Here is a 21,573-nt window from a genome sequence, read left to right on the forward strand (position 1 = left end):
AGTTTGGTGGGTCAAAACCCACACCAAGACTGCAATGTAGACTAAGATGGAGCACCCTGATAAAGAAATAAATTTCCTGTTTAAACTGAGGTCCCTGGCTGTTGTCCAATTGGGCATTCAAACCTCCAAGGCTGTGTGGCCTAGTACAGGGCACATAAAAGTAACACATAAGGAAATATGGACTACAGTAAAACACTAAGTGTGTTCATAAGAAGAAAAAATACTAAGTAAACCAGTTTTCATCTGAAACATCTCTTTTATATATAAAGCTATAGACTACCCGTACGGATTATGAAGTGAGGCAGTCAAAACAAAAAGTTAGTTCAACAACTAGTCAGCATTGCTTTTGTGTACATTTCGTAGGCATAATAATTAAAATAAGAGAATTAGGAACAAAACATTGAATTATAAAAATTCTTTTTAAATAAAAAAAAAAGGTAATGGCACTAAACCAGCAACAACGTTATTTAAATTATCTAGCCACCAGGATGAAATTTTACAGCTGTTCTTCTCATCAGCACTTTGTTCCTGATTAGAATAACATCTAGAGTTCCAGTAACATGTAATCTGTTTTTTAAAGAACGACAGATAAAGTATTATGAACACACACAGTTTGTTGTATTACACATCTAAATTGCCTTAGATTCATTACATTCTAGACTCATAAATATTTGCTCAAGCATTTTTTTTTGTTTCTTACTCCTTTCCTTGTATTTACAGTATAGTCTTTGTTCTATCCACAAGACTGCTTGTGTTATAGAATCCCTGGGAACAATTCTTCCTGCCCCATTGCAATATTCTCTGTTGTTTTGATTAAAAACAAAAACAGAAAAATACCAAAAACACACAAACACAAATTGTTCATTTGTTGTGTGTCTTATCTATATGGAATAACTAACCAGCAGATGTGCACAAAACTCTTTCTATAAATAACACATTCTATAACCTTTACAGTTATATTCTATTGCAGATCTATGTTGCTGATGCAACAGATAGTTCTAACAGTGTAATTTTAAGTTCACTTGTGAATAATACAGTGTGAGAGCCTGATCCAAAGCTCATTGAAAAGATTCCCTTTGACGTCATTGGGTTTGGATCAGGTCCAAAAGGCCTGATTCTTCCCTTGGACGTGTATGCAAGACTCCCTTTGAATTCAATGAGATCAATGTAAGTGTGTCCAAGGGGAAAATTTGGTTCAGAGGGTATGTTTTCGCTGCAGAGTTAGATCAACCGAGTGGCAACAGCACTGATCTAGCTCAGGTGAGTTGCCACACTCAAGTTACTGGGTCTCCATTGGTGCTGCACTCATGTGTGTGTGGCGCTAAGGGGCATATCCCATGTTTCTTCACCCAGTGACTTCTGAGACTTGTTTGTCCTTCTGGGGACATGGGGGGAATTGTGGGAAAGCACTGATGGACTATCAGCTCTCAAGTGGTTTAGCCTTCGTACTCATTGCAAAGTGGGCAGGTTACTAGCCCAAGTGAAAGCAGAACTTGGGCTTTAGCCTATACCCCAGGATGGGCCAGCTAGTCCAGGTATAAAGCACCACTATAGTTGGGTAAGAGGGTTTTGCGTGTGGTCAGCAGCCAGTTTAGCAGCAGCACCAAGCAAGAGCCTGGGTTAACTCTGCAATGAAGACATGCTGTGGGGGGGGTTGATAGTTTGCTAAATGTGAATTTCAGACCACAGTTACTCGTCACAGTTGTTTTATTTATCCCAAATGTTTGTGTTCTGCTATTCATAAGTAACTGGCAGTTTTTGGCAGTTCGCAAAATGTTTTGAAATCTGTCAGATGGTCTAAGAAAATCCAAAGTAGTGTACACAATGTCCCTGTATGGCACCGTAAAACAACTCAGTGCCTCTGCATTGGATACTAACATTCCAATATTAGAAAGGACACTACTAAGGGTTGTAGGCTTTCAAATGGACCTTGACATGTGATCCCATTTAAAAAATTTTTACCATCAAGAATCAAATCAAATCACCAGACCAATAATATAAAAGGGTGTGCAACTTAGTTTGTCTAGCAGGAATGCTGGGCAGAAATAGAAGTTTTCACAAAAAAAGTCACTATCAGCCAATTTTCATCAAAATATACCCCAGAAGAAAAAAATTGGGGCACACTGATTAAGACAGAGATAGGATATATTACATTACAGTTTGTCTCCTTTGAATCTCACAGTGACCGAGGAAACTTTATGTCTCTGGAATCATACTTTTTATTTAATATTTATATTACTATAGCACTCAGAAGCCCCAGTCAGGATTGGGTTCCCCACCGTGCTAGGCGCTATAAAAAACACATATCTAAAGAAAGACAATATAGATCTCCCTAGCGCAAAAAGGTTATAGATACAAACATAAGACCTGCCAGATGGGACCATTATCAAGGTACAGTGGTTGTCACTGAAAAGTCAACATTTAACTTCAGTTACCATGCAATTACTCCTGAGTCTAAATATGCGTGGCGGGGAAAGCTAGGATCACAGATATTGCTGCGTGGTGACTGTGGTAAATGTTGTCAAGTTAGTGGAAACCACTTGTAAGTGTTTGAATAAGCTTGACAATATTCCTTTAATAGTACAATGCATTTGAATGATAAAACAACATCCTGTCCTTTTAGAATACACAGTATTACGAAGTCCAGTTCACAGATTTTTCTTTTGTAATTTGTTATGTGTTTAACTATGCTTGTATTTTATAACCCACTCAGCATTTGGGTTGAGTTGGTACAGGTCCTTCATGTAGGTATCATCATCAAGGCAGCGTTCTCCTGATAAAAAGAGAAGTGTGATTAGATTTAGTACACCTAAAAAAGGGAATTTACTTTCAACATTCATAGAACTATTCCAATCCATTTAGGTTTTTATACTGTGCCCATCACCATGGTATCTAACAAAGCGGAGGAAAAGTGATATCAAGAATTACTCTCTTATTTTTCTCTTCTGACTCGAAGGGGCTGTACTTTATCACTGGTCTACAATTTTTGAGAAGTCATCTGCTTCAGAGATAAAATGTGCTATTTATTATGTATTTTGATGTGCTGAATTCAAATATGACAATTAAAACAACTGATTGGCTACTGTTTCTAAGTTATTTAAGTTTTTACATTTTATGTCTATGTATATTGTGTAGATAGTAGAGTTTTAATCATAAATTGTAAACCTAGGTCTTTTCATGTGTTTATGGTTGCTTTACATGATAATATTTCACCTGTCCTGTTTATGTAACACTTTAAAAATCAGCAAAAGGGTTATATAACTAAAATTTATTATGAAACAAAAAAGGCAAAAAACTATTATGTACGTAGTTTAGTCCTATTCAGTGTCTACTCGGCACTTCTTGGCTTGTCTCTTGTATTCATTAAATGGAGCATCTCTTGTCACTGTCCAGCAATAGTCTGCAAGCACTGATGGGCTCCATTTGCCCTGATAGCGTTTCTCCATTGTTGCAATGTCCTGGTGAAATCGCTCACCGTGCTCGTCGCTCACTGCTCCGCAGTTCAGTGGAAAAAAATCTAGATGAGAGTGCAAAAAATGTATCTTTAGTGACATGTTGCAACCAAGGCTTTTGTATGCCTTGAGGAGGTTTTCCACCAACAACCTATAGTTGTCTGCCTTGTTGTTTCCGAGAAAATTTATTGCCACTAACTTGAAGGCTTTCCATGCCGTCTTTTCCTTGCCACGCAGTGCATGGTCAAATGCATCATCTCGAAGAAGTTCACGAATCTGAGGACCAACAAAGACACCTTCCTTTATCTTAGCTTCACTTAACCTTGGAAATTTTCCACTGAGGTACTTGAAAGCTGCTTGTGTTTTGTTAATGGCCTTGACAAAGTTCTTCATCAGACCCAGCTTGATGTGTAAGGGTGGTAACAAAATCTTCCTTGATTCAACAAGTGGTGGATGCTGAACACTTTTCCTCCCAGGCTCCAATGACTGTCAGAGTGGCCAATCTTTCTTGATGTAGTGGGAATCTCTTGCACGACTATCCCATTCGCAGAGAAAACAGTAGTACTTTGTGTATCCAGTCTGCAGACCAAGCAAGAGAGCAACAACCTTCAAATCGCCACAAAGCTGCCACTGATGTTGGTCATAGTTTATGCACCTCAAAAGTTGTTTCATGTTGTCATAGGTTTCCTTCATATGGACTGCATGACCAACTGGAATTGATGGCAAAACATTGCCATTATGCAGTAAAACAGCTTTAAGACTCGTCTTCGATGAATCAATGAACAGTCTCCACTCATCTGGATCGTGAACGATGTTGAGGGCTGCCATCACACCATCGATGTTGTTGCAGGCTACAAGATCACCTTCCATGAAGAAGAATGGGACAAGATCCTTTTGACGGTCACGGAACATGGAAACCCTAACATCACCTGCCAGGAGATTCCACTGCTGTAGTCTGGAGCCCAACAGCTCTGCCTTACTCTTGGGTAGTTCCAAATCCCTGACAAGGTCATTCAGTTCACCTTGTGTTATGAGGTGTGGTTCAGAGGAGGAGGATGGGAGAAAATGTGGGTCCTGTGACATTGATGGTTCAGGACCAGAAGTTTCATCCTCTTCCTCATCTGACTCAAGTGAGAATGATTCTGGTGCATCAGGAACCGGCAGTCCTTCTCCGTGGGGTACTGGGCGTATAGCTGATGGAATGTTTGGATAATGCACAGTCCACTTTTTCTTCTTTGACACACCTTTCCCAACCGGAGGCACCATGCAGAAGTAACAATTGCTGGTATGATCTGTTGGCTCTCTCCAAATCATTGGCACTGCAAAAGGCATAGATTTCCTTTTCCTGTTCAACCACTGGCGAAGATATGTTGCACAAGTGTTGCAGCATATGTGTGGGGCCCACCTCTTGTCCTGATCTCCAATTTTGCAACCAAAATAAAGGTGATAGGCTTTCTTAACCATAGTGGTTATACTGCGCTTTTGTGATGCAAAAGTCACTTCACCACAAACATAGCAGAAGTTATCTGCACTGTTCACACAAGTACGAGGCATCTCTGCTCACTTTGGCTAAACAGAAATGTGTCCCTTTGCAAAATCAAACACTGACAAATAAGAGCGCACGACACTGTATGATTTCTAGAGCTGATATAGGGCAATTTGTTCAGCAGAGTGATGTAAGCTTCGTTATGATTGCATCATTCATGACTTCTAGGAATAACATGATGCAATTCATATCATGTATGACGCAATACCAGCTTCAGATTGCATCATTCATTGTTTTGCCTAAAAAGCAAGTACAGTCCAAACCCAGTCATAGATTTATTCATAGATCCAGTCAAAGATGTATTTTAGTCATTTCTGATTTAAATTGAGATCCCTTCCCTTTATAACTCACTTATCCTCCGCTATTCCCAAGTCAAGGGTCGTATATACTGACCCAATAGCATACCTTGAAAACTAGAGCCTATCAACAATTTTAAGCATCATTTTCGTTCTCAGTGACCCAGAATTAGTAACGTTTGACTACATTTATTTCAGAAGCATTTTGCCTGTAGAGCAGTGTATCTTGTCCATAATTAGGTTAGATCCTTTGGATGATGTAAACTGAGGTATTCCATTGACTTCAGTGGATCTATGCTGATTTACACCAGCTGAGGATTTGATGCTACTGGGGATAAGTCAAAAGGCTTAGTTTTATATTTATATCTGAAGGTTGTTATATTTATGGTCATTTTCAATTCCTTTGGAGGGGAGTTCAAGAGGTGGGGCCTCTGACCAAGAAAGCTGTGCACCTTACCACTCCCAGCTCTTACCAGTCTTGATCTTGTTGTTAACAGTCCCTTTGTATCCAATGTGCACAGCTGTGTTGTGATAGGTCAAATCATGGAGAGAAAAGCAGTTTAACTTCTGCTGCTATTTTATCCTAGTCTAGTGTCTAGTAGCTGTTACAAAAATAATAATTTAAGCATAAATGACCATAAGAGTATTACAGTGATTAGAAAGGCAGCAAGTCAATATTAGTAAAGGTAGAACCATGAATATGTCTCCTTGTTTGGGTTGTAGTCTTCTATGTTTCCAAGTTCTTCAAGGAATTAATCAGCTATATATACGCGTATTACATCCGCAAACTATGCTGAAATAATATTATTAAGGTTCCAAAGTCAAGCATTCAAAAGTTAGGAAATGCCAGAATTAAGGTTGCACGAGCAACTTTAATTCAGCCCCCTGTGCACATGCATTATGATACAGTCGTTAATTTCGTGACTGCATCCCTGACACAAAGGGTGCCCTCTTGCCAAACTTCAAATCCCCGCTTCAAACATGAAGGCACAAGAGCGTCTCAAAAAAATGGTTAACGTAGGCAGTTTTCTCTAACTTTGCTATCAGAAATAGCCTATCCATTTAGGATGAAATTTCTCCTCCCTCTCTCTGCCTCCCCTCCCCTCAGCCTGAGGCAGACACACAGCATGGAACATTTCAGCCCGAACTTTTACATTTTTGCAAAGTTATAAGCAACTGAAAACAGGGTCTTATAATGCGTAGTGTCAGGCAACCTGCTGATGCTACCAGCCCTGCACAGATTATACATGAAGGAGGAAAGACTCAGCAGCAACAGTCAATAATTAAATATATTGGTCATATTGCTGCATTTTATAGTGAGCTGTTGGCTCTTTCCTCTTTTGTGCAATCTCTGCTTGAGTTTGCTATGTCATGAAGAAAATGACAGCCAAGAGAAGAGCCAGGATACAACAAATGAAAAGAGAGTCAGCCTGTCTGCCTGCCCAATAGCTTAAAGTCAGGAGGCTTCTCTTCACCAACCCCATAGTAACTGCTACAGTAATTAAAAGTAGAAAACATAAGGAGTGATAAAATGCAATTATCACCAAGAGTTTATTAGCAAAGTGGAGGATTACTCAGGAGACTTCCAGCATTCCACTATATGCCATAATAAGCTTGCAGAAAATCTCCAGCTTGCCACATCTTCACTTTAACAGGCACATAAAGTAACTACATTTCAAGTAGAGAGACTATTCAATAAACCGGTTTCTTCATTACAAAATAAGCAACCAGATATAAATTAGCAGTAAAAATTTCTCTCTCTCTCTCTCACACACACACACACACACACACACACACACACACACACACACACACACACACACACACACACACACCTACTCCCACAGCTCTTCCCAGTATTACAAAATATGTGTACTCAGATTATATACTATCATTACACACATACATGCAAAGCAACCCAGTGTTATTTATATACAAACATTATATACTACCACAATACCTGACATGTAGTACCATATAGGTCTCATTTCCACTGAAGTCAATTACAAGCTCTTTTTCTATAATATTAATATTGCTATAAAGTAAACAAATGCTCCTCTCCTAAAAACAGCATTATGAAACTGAGAAGATAGTCTTACTTGACAGATGCAGAGAATCTGTGCAGACAGACAAGGAGAACCTGTGCAGTCATTTGATATAAATGAATACTATTTTTTTTATCAGGCATTAGGCACAGAATAAAAACCTTTGTGACTAGTTGCCCTTATAATGCTGTATTAGAAAAACTGAAGCATGTCTATAACATATTGTAAATTGTGCCCATAATAAAAGCTGATATTGTAATGATTTTTGGTTTTGATATAAATGTTTAAACTATTTTTAAAGCAATAACATGGTAGAGAAAAAATAGGTTAGCATCTGCAGAGAGTACAAAAGTATTAAGTTTTTGCTTAAAGATATAAATTTTGGTAAACTTAACAGGCCACTGTTAATAGAAAAAACAATGTAAATCTAGTTCATGTTCTCTAGTTCATGAATGATTTTTTAATTTGCTCAGCCCATTAAAATGTGTGGCTAGGGAGTGATTCTCAGTGTAGACTTTAGAAAGAAACACTTTTTTGTTCATTAAAGAAGAATTCTAGCACTGCATTCAAAATGGTGTTCTGGCATTAATTATACTAAGCCACTCTCTTGTTTTAATAGCCTGTTATTCAGAGCTGGGAAACTTGCATCACGGGAAGGCCAGGGAATCTTTCCCATTGACAGTGACTTCCCCTGTGTTTGATGTGGAACACAGGAGTGGAGGTTGTAAGGGAAGCTCAAACAGTAAGCATGAAGAGAAAGACAGTTTTATTGTTCAGTGCGCTTAAATATTTTTCCTTTTTAAAAATAACTCATTAGGAGAAGCTATGATAATGTCTCTCTCCTTATAGGGAGATTATAAGATGCTATGGGCTACTGTGCCACCTACATGCTGAGGACACCAGCTCTGTGCTTCCTTCTCACTAAGATCTCCGTGATGCCTTATCGGAGTAAACTAGGGCCATGGATTAAAAGGTAGCTGGTTCAGGCTCATCCCAGGCAAAACAGAAGTGATGCCAGTTGGCAGGAGACAGCTCTTGAGAGAAATGCGAAAGCCTGTGACCATGATCTCATCTCTTCTCCACACTCAAAGCTTTTGGACTCTTCTGTTGCTAGACACTCAGATAGCAACAATGTTCAAAACCTCTTTTTCTCCTCCATGACTGGGCAGGAATTGGTGGTAAGCTTTCCTGCCAGAAGACAACCATGCTTTCATCACCTTCAGACTCGACTACCCTTATAAGGTACACCTGGTAAATACCAGGAAGGCTGCCCAGTTATTACAGTTTTTATGGTATTTAGCAGCCTAACTGCTGAACAGGACAGACCAACTTTGCCCAGGTTGCCTGTGCTGCTCTGGGTCCAATTCCAGGTTCTGGTCCTCATCTACAAAGCCCTGAATGATGTGAGCACATTACTTCAGTGACCACCACTCTCACCTCACACTGGCATGGAAGCTGCAGTCAGTAGGGACTCTTCTGTCCAGGGTACAACTTGTAGGGGCTGGGAGAGAATGTTCTTTTTTAGATGGCATAAAATGACGGAATCTGCTTCTGCTGTGGCTTGGACAGAGGCCATTGTTAGGGTGAGTTACAGACTTCACTTCTTTGTGTCTGTAATGCTAATATATGTGGCATGTGTGTGTGGGGGGGGTGTCTGAGAGTCGGGCCCTTCAAGTAGGAAGTTATGAAAAAGGAAGAACGGACAGTTTCTGGTTGGAGCATGCTTTGTATATAAACTTGTGGGTAAAAATATTCATATAATGATGATGGATACTTTAGAAATGCAAATAATCACAAATAAATACTAATAGGAATGCCAACTTAGCAGATATCCATGATATAGATTATTACATACTTTTGACCTACCTCTTACGATCCACTTTGGGCTTGATTCATCTGCCAAGGAGGACTGTGATATGATGTGCACCCTTGCCCATGCAACCCTGAGGCACAAAAGATCTTTCCCCAGACATTTTTGCATGTGGGAGCCTAGACAGGGTTCCACAGAACCCAAGCCAGCAGAGGGTGCCTGTGTTGAATCAGCGAACCCTCTGGATGTGAATATTCTGGCCCCTACTCCCTTTCCTTCCAGCACTGCCCACCTTTTAAGCTGTGCCAGGTGGCTCTGCATGAACATGCAGCTACTGGGGTCCAGAGAGCTACTGGCGAACCCATGGAATGAATGAATCAAGCCCATAATTTATTCTAAAAACTTTATGAGCCAAACTTTTGCCTCATTCACACCTACATGCACCCACAGTAAGTCAACAGGGGTCATGTGGATGTAACTGAGGGCAAAGTTAGGCCCAAGCAATCTCATTTCAGCAAGGGAATCTGTTGAGAAATCATCCTTACCAATATTTCCTCCAATTTCATATAAAAATACCTCTTCTTTCTTGAGAGCTTGGACAACTCCACTGTTAGGAACAAAACAAAATGATTAGCTATCCCACCAAATAGCTTGCAATCAAACCACTTAAATGTGCCTGGGAAATGCGATGGTAGTTAAGGAAACTGACAATGCATCGAAATTATCCCTTCATTTCTATTTTACCCATCTCTGCACACACAGAAAGGAAAAACACTATCACACCAGTATGATAATGCAAACAAGAGTAATCCTGCGTAGTAAATTATAAAGAAGAAAAATAAATCAGACTTGAAGGAATTGAGACTTTTAGAAAAGATTAATCTTTTTATTGATAGTTGATAGCCTGACTTTGTGCTCCTTGGCTCTGCTCTGAATTGTTTTTTTTTATTTTATTTTTTTTACTGTTGCTGCAAAAATGAGTGCTCCCATCATACATTTCATATCTCTGATATAGCAGCACAAATGTGTAGGGGAAGGCATAATCATGCTCTTATTTTCCTTTTTATTTTTCTGTAACTAAAAGGGGAGCAAACCATAATTTTTTCCAAAATTGGTGGTGAAACCAATAAAATCCTCATCTGATTGCGATGAGATGTGCCAACTTGCAGCTGAAAGGAATTTTTTGCCAAAATCATAAGCCCCTTTAAAAAAAAATAATTTGGATAAGAATAAATTCTTAATCTTAAGAAGAATGGAATGCTACTACATCATCATTAATAACTCTATAAATGATGTAGAAACTGAAAAGTTATTTTGCATTACCTCCCTCACACTCACACACACACACAAACACAGTAGGATCCAAAGTCCACCTAAGCTAATGATGTTAAAGTCCACCTAAGTTTCCAATGACGTCAGTGGAATTTGGATTACGCCCAAATATAGATACTGATTTACATCTGTGTGTATCTCTCTCTCATAGATGTAAATATATTTAGATATGAATTAATGTTTTTTCCTGAAGGGTTTATCTTCTCTTTTCCCCATTTCTTTTTCTCTTAGACTTCTTTTCTTAGAGTTCCCTGCTAAATTCTCCACAGGAAGATATAAAAACTTACTATGTTCCATGGATGCCATTCCTAACCCAGCTGACAAAACAGCAATTAATTCTCTACCAACATACTGCACTTTGGCATATTCCTGAAGGCCTCAATATGTAAGGATTTAGGCTGTAAGGAGCGTTAGAAGTGCTTCTTGGAACAATCCAAATCGTTAGTTCATCAAACGTTTATTTGGACGGGCTAAATTCAGCTCATGTGGTCACTGAAAACTCACCTTAATTGTTAACCATAGCTGCTCTTTTGTCAAACTATTTTAAAACGTTTTTTTGTGATATGAAATACTAAAAGCCACTTATTCTGAAATGTTAGTAAAACAAAAAGGGATTTGTACCTCTTCTGGCTGAGAAACCTGGCTACTATATCACTGGCTTTTAGTTCTTCCGTCAGCTGTATTGCCATGGAAACTTTCGAAAGATGAGGCGCTTGCACCCGTATCACTCCCTGAGGAACATCAGCCTGCAAAGCAATAATGAAATTGGAACAAAGCTGCTAGCAGCTGGCTTTGATGAGTTTCTCCAAATACTGCATGGAATAAGTAATTTAGTACAATGCTCTGTAAGTATGCTTAACTACTGTCTACATCACTGCAGAAAAATGTTAACTATGTTGTAATTTACTAAATTACATCAGACCCTCAAATCTCTTTTTAATGGCAATAGAGAACTTTATAACAAAAGAACAGTAAGGTTTAATTATTTTCCATAGATGTTATGAATGATAACAGTAACGATTATTGCTATATTAAGAGACAATTTCAGCATGTTATGAAGTTTGTGTGTTTGAAATAGTAATACATGAACCAGATTCAGAAAGGAGATGTTGTATGCACTAGCGCCAGGCAAAAATTTCCAGTTTCCTTTAACCTGAATTTCACAAAAGATCTTACAAATGTATTCACAGATCTGCCTAATTTGTTCAATTGATTTTTTAACAAAATCTTTTCCCTTTCATATATAGACACTCACAAATCATTTGTGTAGCTTTTATCTTCCTTTTCTTGTTCTCAAGACTTTGTTCAGCTACTCAGCATGCACTTTTGACTACATAATGGATATATTTTATTTCAATCTATAAATCCCGTGGTGATGAATATCAAACTTATATCAGTGCAGAGAAATGATTGCTTTTTCTATTCAATATACTGTACTGACATCTGGCATTACAAGAAGGCATAATTTATTTATATAGTCAGTCCTAATTTCTATTCTTAGAAAATTTAGATAATTTTTCTGTACACATAAACTACCATTTGCCTGCCTCCAAATGTCCTTGTTTTGATAGGAAAAGAAGTCTGAGTCAGGGTTACTACAAAGAAGTATGAGGAGTTCTGAGAGGTAATTCTCTTTTTTTTTTCCCTAAACACTGTGATTGTAAAGCTGAATGTTTGTTATTTCATTATCAATTAATAATATCAGAGGTACAGAGGTTATACAAGTAAGCCTTGAAATATTCACATACACCAACGTGAATCTGGAGCAACTCCATTGAAATCAGTAGAGTTAAAGCAGTGTAGAACCAGTAGAAATAAGATTAGAATCAGACCCATAGGTTACTGAGGGTATGGCTACACTTGCGAGTTGCAGCACTGGTGGAGGCTTTCCAGCGCTGCAATTAGTAAGTGTCCACTCCTGCAGGGCACATCCAGCACTGCAACTCCCTGGCTGCAGCGCTGGCCGTACACCTGGCTCAGCATGGGGAATAAAGATTGCAGCGCTGGTGCTGCAGCGCTGGTCATCAAGTGTGGCCACACACCAGCGCTGTTATTGGCCTCCAGGGTATTAGCAGATATCCCAGAATGCTTTTATAAATTACTCTCTTTGTTTTGTTATGCAGCCTCTCTTTGTTTTGTTGTGAACTCGTAGCTCCGTTGATCCCGGAGCTGCTTATCTACAAACACAGCTCCTGTTTGCTGTGATCAATCTGTGAACAATCAAATGAGATAATGAGGCAGGCAGGGAGTGAGTGTTTGCTTGACAGAAACGGGGCAGAGGGGAGAGAGGGAGTCCGTTGGCTGCAGGCTGTTTGCAGTTAAGAGTTAAGGGTAAGGGATCGGGAACATGTTCTGATTTTTCAAGTCAGGGAGCGGATACACAGTGTTGGCTCCAAAAATCCACTCTCTCTCTCTCGCCCGCTCCCTGTCACACTACGCCCCACCCCACCCCCCTCTTTTGAAAAGCACGTTGCTGCCACTTGAACGCTGGGATAGCTGCCCATAATGCACCATTCCCAACAGCGCTGCAAATGCTGCAAATGTGGCCACACACCAGCGCTGGTAGCTGTGAGTGTGGCCACACACCAGTGCTGGCCCTGCACAGCTGGACGACCAGCGCTGCAACTACCAGCGCTGCAGATTTGTAAGTGTAGCCATACCCTGAGTACAAATGTCATCAGACTGTAAATTGCACCATGGTGCTGAGCTCTGCAGTGATAAAATAAGTCTGATCTTAAACCAGTGGACTAAGAACAATCACAGCTTAGGCTGTACCCCAGCTACTTTCACAGTCTTTTCAAGTATTTTACAACTCTCAGAATTGAACTGCTGGATTTAACACCTAGTCATGTCTAAAGAATTTACAACTGATCAAGAGTTTGCAAGAAACTACTAGCAGTGATAGTGATCATGACCATAAGCATCTGTCAAACTGTATACACAAAGTTTACTAGCTTGTGCTTAAATAGCTCTTGCCTGTCTTCAGAACTGTTATGAACATATTCACTGTCAACAAGGGAGCAATCTTGAGGGTGGAAAGGCTATTATACTGAATAGCCTTTCATTGTGTTTTGCACAGTAAATTTAAATCAGCCTTCATTTTAGTATTCAGTTGGATTATAGTGATTAATTTTTTTGCTCATCTGGCATATGATGGATGTGTGTGAAAACTGCTTGGCTTGATTGTGTGAGTGGGAACAAGTGTGTTAAGAATTTCCACAATATTGTGACATCAAGGTCATAGGTCAAATGGAAAACCTGTTTCATAGCTAAGGAAAATGAACCTCTTGTCATCTTCAACTCCTAAATTTCTTGGGGGAGTTCATGTTCAACCACACCTACATCGAGGATACCTTACCTGCAGAGAGCGATCCTCAGCCCCACCTAGCCTATGTTCAATGCAGCTGATAGAGAAGAGGGGAGGCAAAAGTGGCTTTAAAGTATCTTTCTGCTTTTCCCATCTCTGAGGCTCATCATGGGATAAACTGGCTGCTACAAGTTACCTTGTGTGACAAGGTGAGAGAGACAGAAGTTGGTACAATAAAAGATATTACCTCACTCACCTTGTCTCTAATATCCTAGGACTGACACAGCTACAACACAGCTAAGTTACCTTGGACCATTATGCAGCCAAGGACTGCTCTGTCCTGCCTGTGACATGACCCCTCTCTGCCTTGTAATGTCCCCTATGCCAAGAGAGAAGGGATAGTGGGTGACATATAACTGGCTATGCCATCCAAAGATTTTCCTACCTCGAGGGAACCCCCAGTTGCCTGACGAAAGCTGATTTCAAGTCCAGCTTGGTCCTTGCACCGCAACAGTAAGGAGACTTAACCAGAGCCATGGATCTGGCCCACACAGCTGTAAATATGGATGTTTTGGAAAGCAAATAACCCTCTGGAGCTTCTAAGAAGTAGTCATTAAAGCAAAGCCTGTCTAACACTTAAGTCCTACTTAGCCCCTATTCTAAGAGTGGAACTTAAATGGTGCATAGGGAATGTGCTCTGCAGAAAGGTGAAGATAATCGCCCACACACAGGCTATAGGGTGAAAGAGAGACCCTACTGCCATTTAGAAACTATCCTGCACATTTCGGTAATTTTAAAATTATGGCATTAACTTATAATCCACACACTGACTTCTGTGGGACTGCACGGTATGTAAATTGTGTAGATATTCGCCCCATTTATTTAGAAGTCTAATGCTGCAAACAAGGAAACAGATGGACAATTAAAGATGTGCTCCTGAGAGTCCTGAAAACGCAGTATTCTACAGTTATCTCTGTTATTTCAGTATTCTAAAGAACAAGTCCAGACGTATCACTTACTGTCTCATCACTGTAAGAAGGCATTTTGTGTAATCAGGAACTATACATTACAATCACAAGTCTGAATAATATAAGATATCCAAATATGAATACTGTGCTTCCCTGCATCAAATATTATGGAATGCCTTGTACAGGTAACAAGGATTTATGAAATAAACTGAAATTCGATTTTTCAGTAACCCTACAGAGCCTTTTCAGACTTAAAGTCGGTACTTGAAATAATACAGGCATATTTACAGCTGGGTTATGATCCGTTACATGAAACGGTCCTAATTCTTAAATGGCTTGTGGGGAGCGGGGGGAGAGAGACACAGATGTTTTTGACTGTAAATGCTCAGCACCACCACCATCAGTTAAAAATAAAAAAGATCTAAAAATAGTGATTGATTGAACTACTTCACTATATTCTGCTGCAGTTTCTGTATTGCAGCAGATGATGGCAGCATTCTTTTAGGTGCCAACATCCTAATTGTACTGAACGGTTTTCAAAGACTCTATATGCCATTCCTATTTTAAATTATAAGTGTAAAGGAATTATATGTTAATGTTTGGCTATCTCCATTTTAAAAGATAGATAGATGGAAAACTCACTGTCTGCATGTGTATTTGGAAGGAAAGTTGAGTGGTGTCTGTTTTGAAATTGTGTCCTGCTCAGAGATGTTTCAAATCTGGCATCAGCCCTCTGAATATAGGTAAGAAACGTTGAAAACTCTAGCCCCCATCTTGCAGTACAGATGCAATGTTGCAGATTCTTTTACCTGAATGGAGTTCATTGTATACAAGGGTCTGCACTGATCCATTTGTTTGCAGGATCAAGGACTAAGCTTTTGCCTAATGGCAGAAATGCAGTCAAATACCATGCCTGCAAATGCCACTTCTGAGCCACTCTATACAGGACTTTGAAATGCTGATTTGTTAATGGTACAACACTGATACCAGAGCAACCATCTCTAGAGGTAGCACTTTTGCAAAGAATGTCGCACAATGATCATTCTTCAGATGGGTATTCTTGGGGTGACTGTGTGGAGAGGACTTTAATATCCCAATATAACTAGTTACTGATATATTTCTACTTCCTAAATTATGGCTGCCTTGCAAATACATCATCAGCTTTTTTAATTCTGTGAAGAAATGGACATCTAAGTTTAACTGGCAAGTTATTTAACCTACCTTTAAATGTCACATGCATACTTCAACTTTTCCTAAAAAAATCTCTAAATTACACAAATTAGGGGTTGTTTTCTTGTAAAAGTATATACTTCTCTGTTACATCACCTTGCAACAAACCCCCAGGGTTGTGTTTTTGTACAAGTACATGGATTTTTATGTGTACATTCTTTTCAGCCTCTCTACAGTTTGCCTGCCTGTTCTATTCCTGTGAGAAAATAGGGAACTGATATAAGCATGAATCCTATGCTGCAGTGTGCTGCGAAAAAACTAAATCCTGTTACCCAGGACAAAAGAACAAATTAGACAGGAAGATCAGAGGGATGTTGCAACATACACATGTGGCATAAATCAAACAGCTGACAGGTCTAATTTTTGGCCTAATGGCTTTGATAAACTTGCTTACCTAATGGCCTTGATGAACTGTAGTCCTTATGTATCAAAGCTTGCCCACAGCCACAAATGAAATAGGAAATCAGACAATTCAGGCCAGTGCAGTTTTACAGCCTTCCACAAGATGTCTCTAGCTCACTGAAATCTGGAATATGACCTCTGCTAAAGTAGATCTGTTACAGTCATCCAAGCCCAATTTTTATTCATTATGATACAAGGGAAACACATATTTGGTGTTACTTGGTTGTGTGTTTAAAATATCTATTACCTTCACAGGGTCTTTTTCAGATACATTAAATTTAATAAAGTAGATTTTACTGGTAAATAAACTAAAAAGTAAGTTATATTTAACTAATTGGAAATAATGATGCAACCTGTGTGTTTGGGGTAAACACCCCACATTAACAGTGACAATCCAATTAGAAGATCCAATGTTTCAGACCAACAGGAAAAAAATTCTCCAAAAACCACATGCACTTTAAAATCAGAATATGTTTATGCTGAGTGGCTGTTACATTGAAATCTATCCTTAGTAATCACTTCCAGGACTGACAAAAATTGGTTGCTTAATGAAGATGGTGCTGTAATGAATATGAAGCCAAATTGTACTCTCTATCTGAGAATACAATGGGGTGGAATCTTAAGACAGTGGAAACTTGGACAGATGACTAGGGAGGAGTATAGAAATATTGCTCAAGCATGGAGGGGTGTAATCAGGAAGGCCAAAACACAACTGGAGTTGCAGCTTGCAAGGGATGAGAAGGGTAACAAAAAGGGTTTCTACACGTATGTTAGCAATAAGAAAAAGGTCAGGGAAAGTGTGGGACCCTTAATGAATGGGAGAGGCAACCTAGTGACAGATGATATGGAAAAAGCTGAAGTACTCAATGCTTTTTTTGCCTCTGTCTTCACAGACAAGGTCAGCTCCCACACTGTTGTCCTGGACAACACAGGATGGGGAGGAGGTGAGCAGTCCTCAGTGATGAAAGAACAGGTTAAGGACTATTTAGAAAAGCTGGACATGCACAAGTCCATGGGTCCAGATCTAATGCATCCGAGAGTGCTGAGGGAATTGGCTGATGTGATTGCAGAACCATTGGCCATTATCTTTGAAAATTCATGGCGATCGGAAGTGGTCCCGGACGACTGGAAAAAGGCAAATATAGTGTCCATCTTTAAAAAAGGGAAGAAGGAGAACCTGGGAAACTACAGACTGGTCAGCCTCACCTCAGTCCCTGGAAAAATCATGGAGCAGGTCCTCAAGGAACCATTCTGAAGCACTTGGAGGAAAGGAAGCTGATCGGGAACAGTGAACATTGATTCACCAAGAGCAAGTCATGCCTGACCAACCTGATTGCCTTCTATGATGAGATAACTGGCTTTGTGGATATGGGGAAAGCAGTGGACGTGATATATCTTGACTTTAGCAAAGCTTTTGATACGGTCTCCCACAGTATTCTTGCCAGCAAGTTAAAAAAGTATGGATTGGATGAATGGACTATAAGGTGGACAGAAAGCTGGCTAGATCATCGGGTCTAACGGGTAGTGATCAATGGCTCAATGTCTAGTTGGCAGCCGGTATCAAGCGGAGTGCCCCAGGAGTATGTCCTGGAGCCAGTTTTGTTCAGCATTTCATTAATGATCTGGATGATGGGATGGATTGCACCCGCAGCAAGTTTGCAGATGACACTAAACTGGGGGGAAAGGTAGATACACTGGATGGTAGGGATAGGGTCCAGAGTGACCTAGACAAATTGGAGGATTGGGCTAAAAGAAATCTGATGAGGTTCAACAATACAAGTGCAGAGTCCTGCACTTAGGATGGAAGAATCCCATGCACCAGGCTGGGGATCGACTAGCTAAGCAGCAGTTCTGCAGAAAAGGACCTGGGGACTACAGTGAATGAGAAGCTGGATATGAGTCAACAGTGTGCCCTTGTTGCCAAGAAGGCTACTGGGCTGCATTAGTAGGAGCACTGCCAGCAGATCAAGGAAAGTGATTATTCCCCTCTATTCGGCACTGGTGAGGCCACATCTCGAGTACTGTGTCCAGTTTTGGGGCCCCTACTACAGAAAGGATGTGGACAAATTGGAGGGAGTCCAGCAGAGGGCAATGAAAATGATCAGGGAGCTGGGGCACATGACTTACGAGGAGAGGCTGAGGGAACTGGGCTTGTTTAGTCTGCAAAAGAGAAGAGAGAGGAGGGATTTGATAGCAGCCTTCAACTACCTGAAGGGGGGTTACAAAGAGGATGGAGCTCAGTTGTTCTCAGTGATGACAGAACAAGGAGCAATGGTCTCAAGTTGCAGTGGGGAAGGCCTAGGTTGGATATTAGGAAACACTATTTCACTAGGAGGGTGGTGAAGCACTGGAATGGGTTACCTAGGGAGGTGGTGGAATCTCCATCCTTAGAGGTTTTTAAGGCCTGGCTTGACAAAGCCCTGGCTGGGATGATTAGTTGGTGTTGGTCCTGCTTTGAGCAGGGGTTTGGACTAGCTGACCTCCTGAGGTCTCTTCCAACCCTAATCTTCTATAATACTATGACAGCGATTTTATAAGGGTTGTGTCTTGTACAGGTTCTACTGTATATTTGGTTACTTAACAACTTGACCATTTGTCCTCATTCCTGTTTAAAAAAAAAAATCCTCTCCGTCTACTAGATTTTAAAAATCCCTTTCCTTTCCCCACCCAGATATTGTATTATAGTGCCTGACAGGTGTTTCACTGCCCTTGTTATTGACTGTAAGTCAGTTGTGATCACATTCCAACGTGGCTACCATCTGACCTGGTAGTGTCCAGAACTGAATAATATGCACTACATATAGTTGCTGAGTGTAGTTCTATATAATGGAATTATTATAAAGAAGAATGTGGTGCATAGACCTTTATGCTTTTGTGGTGGCTTTCCACTGCTCTCTTCTATGGTTCACCATCAATTAACATTGTGCTGGAATCATGACAATGTACCCAGAAAATTCAAAGAGCAGCAGAAAAGGTATTTTCTAACTGGAAACGCAATCAATTCTGTGCATATTTAGCAACAATCATAATATATACTTTGGGAAGTTTAACAGTCTCCAATTAAGCCTTTGTACTATTTGCTAAAAGATAATGTATGAACATGTTTTAAATGTTATTAGGATATATAAACACAATAAAAGAAGACAATACTTCAGGACGAGATTTTCAGAAGTAACCGGTGGTTTTGTGTGCTTGTTTTTTTGAGTATCCAAACTGAAAAAACCCTAATGGCACTTGATTTTCACAGGATGGGTGCCCAGCACTTTCTGAAAATCAGGTCCCTTTAAGGTGTGTCTAGTTGGACACCCAAGAATTGAAAGTCACTTCTCAGTTACATCCAGGTAAATCAATTCACTTCACTCTAAGTAAAAGGAGAACACGGCCCAATAACTATGATTTGACAAGAGCGTATTTTCTTACATCATTGGGGCTCTTGTCTTGCTTTTCATGTTTTTCCTTGTCATAAGCCATCTTTTTCAGCAGTTTCTTCATAGCTTTGTCCTTTTTCTCCTTCTTCTGACTTGCAGTGTTTTGCTTTCTCACTTGGTTGACAATAAATTTAGGAATCTGAAAGAATATGCATCTTAATTATTAACACACATATAACTTCCTTGAAATACTAAACACCTACCAAAACTTTCTAAGTGACAGGCTGTCAGATGGGCCTTGCAAAAGTTAATATTTATTTCCAGTAACAAACACTCTTAAACAATCTAAGGCCTTGACCCCACATTTGGGATCTGCTGGTGTTGAAATTAATGAGGCTATTTAAGGAGTAAGGTCTCAACATGAGTATGAGTGGCAGAACTGGGCCCTCACATAGTGTCTCTACTTCCCTGAATCAAAAAATATTACGTAAGGAATCTGTATTACAGAGTTTGCCCCATAATAATTCTGTAAGTGTTAGACTGTTGGAGGAGATTGGAGATTGTTTAAGGTAGCTAGTGGAAAACAAAGCCCCAAATTTCACAGGGCTGACCTATATCCTGCTTGTAGGTCTTTCATAGGAACTGTCATGACACAACTAATTTTCTCAAAGGACAATTTCAAAACAGGCGACAAAGATCTTGAGGTTGAAAGAAACAAATTACTCATTAGATGGGTCACTGTTATAGACTATACACAGGTATCCCAGATGACTTATCTTTGAGGTCAGGTATTCTACATAGATATATAGTCTCTATATCACATTAATCGTCAGACTGAAAAAGTCTAATTTTCCTCTCACTTATAATGGTTTTACCATTCGTGTAACTTCACTGAAAATTACCCATCAGTTAGGGCCCAGCTATGCCCTTTGCTGCCTCTCCCTCCCTTCCCCTCTCCCCCTCCAGTGTGTCAATCTCACCTCTACATCACTGGTAGGGGTTCAGATGCCTCCTTGCTCTTTGAAAGCAATGATGGTTTGATTGTGATTTTGTAAGACTTAGGAAAAATGCATATTTTTTTAAAGAACAAACTTACTGTCCAAAGAAGTTTTTGGTATTTAATCATAAAGCGCATGACGTTTGCTGTTCCAGCAGCCATAACAAATTCGCTTTGTTCAATAGTCTTTGAGCCTAACCCATGAAACGTGAAGAGGTTTGGGGCCATCACCATTGCAACATTATTTAATGTCATTTTATTTTTATCACGATGTTCAATTACCCTTTCGAGGAATTCAAGCAGTATCTGAAATGAAAGTAGCACTTGAAGGCAAGTTCTGCACATGAAAACATCATATAGAGTGAAGAATCATGTTATTTATTCTTTGAAAACGCTTTTTATGTCCTTGTTAAAAAATAGAGTTATATAAAAAAGCAAACAATGATGGGAAGTGCAGATGGGTTTATACACAAGGTTGCAATATGAACCTCCTTACACCACTTTACTGATGAGGTCAAACCCTGACTTAGAATGTGAAGAAGTAAATCATTCTTCATTAGCTTTGGGGTAAAATTTTCTAAGGCATCTAAGGGTATGTCTACACTGCAATTAGGCAATGACTGAGGCTCATGGGGCTCGGGCTAAGGGGCTGTTTAACTGCAATGTAGACATTTGGGCTCAGGCTGGCACCTGGGCTCTGGGACCCTCAGCTGTGCTGAAAGCCGCCTTTATTTACTCCAGTCATGCAGACTACAGATGAGTAGAGCAGTGCTTTGTGAGCCACAGGTAGTCAGTGGAACTGCTTCTGTCACAGTGACAA

At 39.8% G+C, this 21,573-nt stretch overlaps 1 protein-coding gene across 3 annotated transcripts in view; it reads right to left on the reverse strand.

Annotated features, from left to right (window-relative positions):
* Positions 1–255: 255 nt before the first annotated feature.
* ARHGAP18 (Rho GTPase activating protein 18) overlaps positions 256–21,573 on the reverse strand; it is a 94,423-nt gene continuing 73,105 nt past the window's right edge. For all 3 annotated transcript variants that reach the window (XM_045011278.1, XM_045011277.1, XM_045011279.1), the window contains 5 exons: positions 20,853–21,059; positions 19,809–19,955; positions 11,103–11,227; positions 9,695–9,756; positions 256–2,773 (listed from right to left, as the gene is read on the reverse strand). In XM_045011278.1, the coding sequence (XP_044867213.1) occupies positions 2,682–2,773; positions 9,695–9,756; positions 11,103–11,227; positions 19,809–19,955; positions 20,853–21,059 (633 nt within the window). In that variant the 3' untranslated portion in view covers positions 256–2,681. The remainder of the gene's footprint in view (positions 2,774–9,694; positions 9,757–11,102; positions 11,228–19,808; positions 19,956–20,852; positions 21,060–21,573) is intronic.

The sequence above is a fragment of the Mauremys mutica genome, chromosome 3 (genome assembly GCF_020497125.1).
Source record: "Mauremys mutica isolate MM-2020 ecotype Southern chromosome 3, ASM2049712v1, whole genome shotgun sequence".
Classification (NCBI taxonomy): Eukaryota; Metazoa; Chordata; order Testudines; family Geoemydidae; genus Mauremys; species Mauremys mutica.